A 9,506-nucleotide genomic window follows, 5' to 3' on the forward strand; every position below is an offset into this window, starting at 1 on the left:
GTAATGTAATGTTCCCTCCGTTAAGAGCTTTAGGCTATGCTGATGAAAGCATGAAGAAAAGAAGTATGTATGGCAAACCTGCCAGCAACACACAGACAGAAAAGCAAATATTTGTGAAGGACACATGTGCAAGAGTATAGGCCTACCCTGTCGTGGGCCTAGGGTTGGTTAGGTACGCAGGGGTGCCTACAGGGAGTGGGGGACAAAGGTTGTCGCAGGCCCAGGGAGAGAGGGGTCCCAGAATTGGGTCCTCATTACATTGTCTATTGGGCAGGGGGGCCTTTCAGATGACTTTGTCCTTGGCCCGGCCAAAGCTGTGAGCGGCCCTGGAGGTAGGCATAACTATTTTACAGGCTGTGGTTTTAATCACCCTAGTGACACTTGACCTAGCGGCAACATGCCCTGACATGCGACCTGGGTGTCACTGGAGTCTGTGTCCATTAGTCCATTAGTCACGACTTCCCTCCTGTCAGACTGTCCTCAGTTTACAGGAAAGGGACAAACACCACAACAAACACAACTTTGTCACTCCCACACCAAGCCAATGTTGTGTATATGTATACAGGGAAGGCTTCAGGGGGGGCACAAATGGGTCTGTTGTCCCGGGCCCCAGAGTCCTTATTACATTGTGTGTATTGGGTAGGGGGCCCTTTCAGATGACTTTGTCCTGGCTGGGACTGACCAAAGCAGTCAGCGGCCCTGTGTGTGTGTGTGTGTGTGTGTGTGTGTGTGTGTGTGTGTGTGTGTGTGTGTGTGTGTGTGTGTGTGTGTGTGTGTGTGTGTGTGTGTGTGTGTGTGTGTGTGTGTGTGTGTGTTGCTAGGCAATTAGACGGGTGGGTGTGTGCTCTCATTAGCACCCTGATTCCGTTACAAGTAGGCTTGTGTGTCAAGCTATGGAACGCACTCCCGATTTGTCAATTTGTCAATGTTCTACACTTTCCGCTTTTAAATCCAAGTTTAAAGACGCACCTCTTCACTGTAGCATATTAATCACACCACTGACATGCACTTCCACTTCCTTTAATTATTACTTTTTATAATTTATTTTATATACAGTACATATGTATTCTACTTTATTCTTGTATAACTATTTTTATTTTTACTTTATATTTTTATCATTCTCCCATTTTTTGTTGTTGTGATGTATAAATTCATTGATGCTTTGTTGCTTTGTTATTTGTTTTTCTACTGTTCTCTGTTTTAATGTAAAGTGGCCTAGGGTATCTTGAAAGGCGCTTAATAAATAAAATGTATTATTATTATTATTATTAAGATCCTATGTAGCCTGGCTATCACAACTACTGAGTTCTTCAGAGCGTGTAGTCTGGCCAAGCTATGGTGATTTCTCATGAGGCAGGCTGGAAAAATCCCTCTGCTATACTGGTCAAAGCTACAATCGATCAACTTAATCGTTCCTTAGACTTAATGTAGGTAATTACTATGACACATGTAGAGCACCCTTGCCTCTTGGAAAGGCTTGATTTTCACTGGCTACAAATCGGACACCGATTTGAATTTGATGACAATAGTAACTTGGCCAGACTGACTCAGCGTTGATGCAGCATTTGCTGGATTTATGGGCGAGCCCAGACAACATTATTAACCCATTGACGCCTAAGGTACCTGCAAAAAAGGGTGCTGAGTGCCTTAGCCCTTTTTAATAAAAGCTGCCCTCAGCCTATAAAAACCTAAATATCTCAGCCTCTGAAGCACATAAAAACATGCAATAAGTTGCATTGAACGCTAAGACCCTTATCTTTCATTGTAATGTGTTCATTCATCTCAATCAGACAAAGATTTTTAATAAAGTTGTCTCAAATCTCATGAACCTGAATGTTGCGCAATGCAGCTCCAGGCGCCAGGGCCAATGTTGTGCAACGCAACAACCAGCGTCAATGAGTTAAATGAATATCTTGTACACATCACCATGGTTCCAGGCTTACTGAAAAACTCTCATGCATAGAGGGACAGAAACAAAGAAGATGGGTTTATGATACACCAGTAAGTGGAAAAGGGACTATAAATCAACAGGAAGTGAACGAGGAACCAGTTTTGCCAATTTAGCGACTTTGTTGCTAGATTTCGTGACTTTTGACCTTCTCTGACTGGAGACTAAAAACTAGCACCGATACCATTTTTTACCCCTGATACCGATACCCGATACCTGACTGTGCAGTATCGGCCGATACCGATACTACTCTGTTTGAAATTTACTGTATATACAGTATATATATGAAAAGTTATATAGGCTATTACTTGGATGTAACATCATTGCTATTATGGCTTTGTCAGGCTGCTGCCTACTCCTGTAGAACTTTTTACACGTTTTACCTATGATATGAAATAATAACATCAAGGCTGTGTTTAAGTGTCATACGAGCATCTATAAATGGTATCGGTGTCCTATTTGTTGGTATCGGCCGATACCGATACCACCATTTTAGTGCACTATCGGGGCCCCGGCCGATACTGGTATCGGTATCGGTGCAACACTACTAAAAACCTCATCTAGCGACTTTTTGGATTATCTGGTGACTTTAATCTGACGCCTTTTCCGTGACAAAATCTTTTTTGTTTTTCAACATAATTGTAACTCTGCGCTAGCCTGGTCCTGACCATCCCATAATACTACCATTTCATTTCGTATTTATGGTCTGGCATTTGTTTGCTCTGAAGCGATTGTAGGAAGCAGGAAGTTTGCACTCAGTTATGGTTTGAAATTATTGGACACCTCTCCCCCAATCGCTGGCAGTTACTCAACAACAACATAGCGCAGACTAATGGCTCTGGCGCAGATGTGTACGTCATTGTCACGAGCGTCCTCTCCCTATTCGATTATTGTTTTTTTTTTTTTTTTCTGGGGGGGGGGCGTTGCGATCAAATTTCTACTGCTCCAGGCACTCCACAGAGAAGCACGGCCAGACTGCAGTAGTGGAGCCAATCCTTTGGCGGAAGTACGTAGGATGGCTCGCGAGGCTAATTCTACACCGCCATCAGAAATGTTTCCCACGATTGCAGGGCTGCAGATTAGCTCTGATCTCTAAAAATTAGCTAACCATCCCCTTTTGCATTGTGAACATACAGTAGCCATGTAGGCACATTTTCTAGAGGTCAGCGTGCCGTGCGTCGCGCTGTGATGTCATACATTAAGTCATGACGTCATCTAGTGACTTTTCAGAGTGCCAATAGCGACTATTGGTTATTTTTTGCAAACACTGCGAGGGACATGAAACCAACATGAAGGGGAAAGGGAGGCATCTAGGAAATGTTCTTGGGAGATGCTGCTTACTTACCACCAACAAATGGCTGAACTTTAATAATGGGCATACTGGGGTTGGCCAGCGGGTTTGGGGTCGCAGGCAAGTGCTGCGTCGAGACTTGGGGGAGGTGAGGCTCCGGCGAGGTGGCGGGGACATGAGGGTCCTGACCTTCGGGGTCCCAGAGGTCGCGGTGTTGGCCGCTCGTCTGGCTGCCCTGAGAACTGACGACGAAGGTGGAGGGCGTCTCAACTGTCGGGAGCTCGTCTTCCTCGGTTACAGACACAACCTCCAGAGTCTCCCCTGCTCCGGCTCCCTCCTGCGTCTCACCCCCACCACCACCCCCTTCGACCTATATGACACAGAAACCAGATAGGTTAACGACAAGGGCTACCCTACCTACAGGATCTCGAAGGAAATGCGGCCATTTTCTCACGCAAAGCAAAAACTGAAATTGCGTCCAGATTACAACGCATTCCCTTTGACACACATGCACAGTGGTCATGCAGCTATCTGTGACAGGTTAGGTTTAGGAAAAGTTTTGGTCAGGGCACAAATTTGAAACTCAGAAACATGGCATTACTGACAGGTTGTGTTTAGGGATGGTTTTGGGATCAGAAGCTACCTGTGTGCTCTAGACAGCAGGGAAAGCTTTGGAATCTGGATGCAATCTCGGATGTTGGTGTGCGTGACAAATTGGATGCAATTTCTCGAGATCAGGCTCACCCGACAGTACTGTATAACTAACCACACAACTTACATCCACAGTGCTCCAACAGCAAAACTATAGAAAGCTGACAATGTGCAATTCGAAGGTTAGCTAAATTGCTAGCTTGAGGTAATACCAAAGAGGCTTGAGACAAGAGGGCTTACTCACGTCATAACAGCGTAGTAGGAAATGATGGCGAGGGGAGTACGGAAATGTTATTCACTGTGGAACAGGTCATAGGACAGCGTGAATGTCTGTCAGCTGTCCTTAATTACCCCCAGCAATTACTGCTGACCAACAGCTGCCGTTACTTGGCCACAAATTATCCATCATGGTGTCGCCCCCACTGACCATGTGCAAGGGAGTACGAAAATGGCATCCATCGCACCCACTGACCAATGACCACGCAAGGGAGTTAATTTTCCATCCACTCGTGTCCTCAGGCAACGCCCCCGTACTACACCGTGGCCAATGCATTCCCCACCAAGAGATTGTTCTTTCTCTTGAGTTTCTTTGGTAATACAAAAAAAAAAAATCAGCTGAGGCCATCTAACATATAATGATTCATTAAGGGAGACAATGTGTTGCAGGCTCAAAACAGAAGATATTTAACAATGAGAGAGCAGTCAGCTATGCCGTACATCCACAACAAGGACAAAACTTTATGGCATAGCCAAAAAAACACTTTAAAATCCATCTTTCTTCTCATCTATTATCAGTAATGCTTAGCAATAGGCCTACCAATGGTTGCTTATTCTTTCAAAAAATAAAAACATGCTGGCCACACTGAAATACTCAGGAGTGGCCTACAGTAAACAAGGTGCAAATCCAGTGGTTACATTAGCAAGGCCCATCTACACTGATGCATAATCCCAAAGGGGGTCAACTCTATGTTCCTACAGCCCATTCGTCCTACGGCCCATTGGTCCCACAGCTCATTGGTCCCACAGCTTACTTGTGATGCTCCATGTTTCCACAATTTTAAGAAATTATTCAAATAAAGGCCCTATATGTTCCACAACTCCATGTTCCTACATTTCCGAGTAAACTAGGAGAACGTGCCTTTCTTCCCGCCAGAACAGGGCCCAAATTTTAATAAATTCTTGGAAATGTTGGAATGTGGAGCAGCAGGAATATGCTGTGAGACCAATGAGCTGTGGTACCAATGGGCCTAAAAATTAATGTTAAAAGTCTTAGTGATGTGGGACCAATGGGCTGTGGGACCAATGGGCTGTGGGAATATAGACACGCTCCCATGCCAAAGCTACCTACACATGTAAGCTAATTTCCCTTGGGGAACAATTTAACTAATATATCTAATTAACAATTAACTAATAACTTAATATCGCCTTGCTAATCTATGCTACAACACTTAAGACAAATGACACCACTCCACTCTAAAGTCAAGCATCAATTACATCGTCGCTCTTTCACTGTTTGAGTAGGCCTACTCCAGCTGGTGCATACATTTATTCCAATGAACACTATGCATTATTAACACGTACTTGACTTTGTATTCCTTTTATGTTTGCCTCCAACACTTGTCTTTTCTTTTCCCATTTTATTTTCATTGTCTCTGTGCTAAACACTTAGGTTAAACTTAGGTTCTATTAGCATATGATGTAGCCTATCTTTGTTAGCCACGTCTAATTTTATATTTCAACCAATGGCTGTATAAATCATTCATGAAAGGTGAAAAGCTAGTCGCAGGTGCTGTGTTGCTAAACTCTGACAGGCTATTGTCTGGGTACCACTGAATATTACAGCCTATTCTGAGGGCAAACTACAGCGATTTAAAGGTACACTGTAATGTTTTAGTAGTTTTTTTCCATAGTTTATGCTGCCCATTCACAAATGTTACCTTCTTCACAAGTACTTACTAGCACCATCAAATTCTAAGTATTCATTATGACTGGGAAAATTACACTTTTTATACACGAAAAGGGGGGTATTCGCCATTGTGCGCCATTTTGAATTTCCAGAAATGTCCAGACAATTTTAGCTGCAAAACTAAATATTAGTTCATTATTTAGTAAATATTCATGAAAATCATACATTTGGCAGAAGACAGCACAGTTTCAATGAGCAGCAGAGTTGCAATACCTACTCTGTCCACCATCCTACACAGTGCACCTTTAAGTCCAATCGAACACCACAATTAACATAGGCCTACCAAAGCAAAGTACTTACACACAACCAAAACCAGAATCAACTCTGTTCAGTGTGTGTGTGTGTGTGTGTGTGTGTGTGTGTGTGTGTGTGTGTGTGTGTGTGTGTGTGTGTGTGTGTGTGTGTGTGTGTGTGTGTGTGTGCGTCTCACCGTATGTGCAGTGTTTTCCCCCTGGCCTGCAGGTTTTGCCTCAGATGTGGACATGACAGTAGAGCATGCCTTCGTTAAATCCTTCCAGAGTTCCAGCTCAGAGAAGCCACCACACACATTCCCTCTCTCTCTCTCTCTCTGAATCACTCACTCACTCACTCACTCCTCCATGCAAACCATGAAATTCCAAGTCAGAACGACCCACACATTCATAACCCTTTCAGGTAGAGCCATGATCTTCAAGCTCTGACCAACGTAGAAACACCCCAACACACACACACACACACACACTCATCCACCTGTCAGTCTAAAGCCAGTTCCCAGACGGGTATGACATAAAAGCGCAGACATCTCAGCAACACACAATCATAACTCACACGCCATCACAGACACACATCCATGCTAGCGAGTTCCATCAAGAGTTGATGATGCGCTGACTGACCGACCAACCGACCGTCCGACCTTCAGCTGCCTTGAGAACCGGATGACCAAAGAGAGCCATGTCATGCCGTACCGTAGCCTGCGATGCGACCACCCGTGACCACACCCCCGGGCCGTGTCGTGCCGTGACCACACCCCTGGCCTGCGTGTCCCCCAGGTGATGTGATTCACAAAGGGACACCTGAGCAGGTGGCTCCACATACCACATTGCCGTGCCATGACAGCTGAGGATCAGGTGTCTCATCTCTCTCTTTCTCTCTCTTTCTCTCTCTTTCTCTCTCTCTCTCTCTCTCTCTGCTGCTGCTCACAGGTCCAGTTACACGGATGAGAAACAGCTGGCACACACTATTGCAGCAGCCTTCATTTTCTCTGAAAGGATACTAGCACTGACGACACTGATGACAATTCTGGCGGTCTGTCTGGCTGAATGTGCCAGCCACTGTCTTGGAATAATGCACCACAGCCAATCACTGTGCCACAAGCCTCTTCACACTGTTGGTATTGTTAATTGCTACAACTAGAAAGCTACATTTGGATACATTAAATACTGAGGGTCTTATTTGCTGATGTGTATTTGATTCTTAAGTAGCCTACTACATTGTGATTATAATCTACTAATGCCAAACACATCATACAGTACTGATGCATCGCCAAAACATGATTTTAAGGTACATCTCGTGTTTGTTTCAGCAGAAGCACATGCAGCAGTCATGGCCATGACTCAAATAGCGTAAAATGTTGTGTATTCGGGCTTTGCTACTTCCGCACGAGATCAACGTTAAAACCCCGAATTACGTCACAGGCTATTTTTCCTGAGTTTGAGATCGGGATCTTGGGATTCCCGTGAAGATGAAGGCCACTTATGAACACATGCTCACACAACATGCACAGCAACCTACACACACACACACACACACACACACACACACACACACACACACACACACACACACACACAGTATGTAGACACTTCTGTGTGTGTGTGTGTGTGTGTGTGTGTGTGTGTGTGTGTGTGTGTGTGTGTGTGTGTGTGTGTGTGTGTGTGTGTGTGTGTGCGTGCGTCTGTGTGAGTGTTTCATAACCTGAGGTCACTGGAGACACCAGCGCTGCTGGGTGACCTCATCTCCATCATCATCGTCTCTCCTCTAAAACCTGATCTGTCTCCACAGCCAGGGAATTATAGAGACCAGCCCCTAATGACCCACACTGGCTGGAAAGCAACACTCCACACTGCCCTACAGTGTTGCCAGATGGAAAATGCTGAATTATCGTACCAAAACCTCAAAATTATCGTTTTTTGGTGATTTTTTGGGGGGATATTATCGTACAAGATCCAAATGGTTGTTTGAAGGCCTCAAAATGAATTGAATGAGAACTCTGAAATCATCGTACATCATGGTTTTTTTATCGTACCGAGGTCAAAATGGACAAAATGATGGTACTAATACGATAATTATCGTACATCTGGCAACGCTGCTGCCCTACTAAAGCACACCATGCCTACCTGCAAACACACAGAAGTTTATGGAAGCCAATTAGGTAATGGGCTTGATTGCACACCACCTGACAGTGGAATCACAGAGATATTGGCGTTCACTTAACGTCTACGGGAGCATCACGAGTCCGAGAGGTTCGCGGGCTGTTTAGTTGTCCCAATTGGTTGATGGCCTTGATTGCACACCCCTCTAGTAAGACAAGTGCAACATACAGTGATGTGTGGATGTTTTTGGCCCCTTACTGATTTTTTTTACTTTTTGCACATTTGGCACACTTACTGTAACATTTTCAGATCACCAAACAAATGTAAACATTAAACAAGGATGTAAACATAATATGCAGTTTTTCAGTGATTATTTAATTAGTTAAGAGAATAGAATCTAACATTTAATTGAAAGAACATTGAATTGGCAATTGAATAAGCAAAGTATTAATACAATCCTTAATTCACATTTTAATATATTTTTGTCAGCATAAATTCTGGATGTAAACTATTAAAACAAACTCTACCTTTAAGTAATATTGATATTGATCAAATGGCCGAAATATTCTGTCAGTATATGACATGGCCTGTATGCTGCAGGATGGCAAATTGTCTGCTGATGATATTGGAAAGGGCAGGAAGAGACCTTCCCAATGGTACCACACACTCACCCATACACAAAAGCCATGTAAATAAAATTGAGATTAAAAAAAAAAAATCTTTAAAACTGAGGGAGGTCCGGACCTCCCTTATCTCGTATGTGGCTACGGCCAAGACCTTGAACACACCATCATAGGCTATAATTTATACAAACATCACGTTAGAGGTTAGAGCTATTGAGAGATAGCAACCAACTGGCTCAAGCTCAGCAAGCATATTTTGATTAAGAACAACACTTACAGTATATCAACTGCAGCTGTGTGGAAAATTAGTATTAAAGCAGGTCTGAAGTTTTGACCTTCATACCCTTCATAAACATTGTTGCAAAAAAACACTATAAGTCGCTATTGGCTCTCTGAAAAGTCACTAGAAGTCGCTAGATGATGCCACAAAGTTACGTATGACATCATAACATCATGCATGAGTCATGATACAGTGATCTCTATAAAACGTGCCTGCATGAGTAGTATGTTCATAATGTAAAAGGGCAGTGCTAGCTTTTAGAGATCAGCACTAATCTACAGCCCTGCTTAACCGTGGCAAACGCTTCTGACAGCTGTGGAGTCACAATTATGTTGAAAAACAATAACTTGGTCACTGAAAAGACGACTTTTAAAACAAGTAGCAAGATTAGCCCAA

At 43.7% G+C, this 9,506-nt stretch overlaps 1 protein-coding gene across 1 annotated transcript in view; it reads right to left on the reverse strand.

Annotated features, from left to right (window-relative positions):
- Positions 1 to 6,935, reverse strand: part of LOC134459555 (transmembrane protease serine 3-like) — a 25,967-nt gene extending 19,032 nt beyond the window's left edge. Inside the window, exons 1-2 of the mRNA XM_063211914.1 lie at positions 6,801 to 6,935; positions 3,330 to 3,609 (exon numbers count right to left, since the gene is read on the reverse strand). Coding sequence (XP_063067984.1) covers positions 3,330 to 3,609; positions 6,801 to 6,935 — 415 coding nt within the window. The remainder of the gene's footprint in view (positions 1 to 3,329; positions 3,610 to 6,800) is intronic.
- Between the last annotated feature and the right edge of the window lie 2,571 nt (positions 6,936 to 9,506).

This window comes from Engraulis encrasicolus, chromosome 12 (genome assembly GCF_034702125.1).
Source record: "Engraulis encrasicolus isolate BLACKSEA-1 chromosome 12, IST_EnEncr_1.0, whole genome shotgun sequence".
NCBI classification, from domain to species: Eukaryota; Metazoa; Chordata; class Actinopteri; order Clupeiformes; family Engraulidae; genus Engraulis; species Engraulis encrasicolus.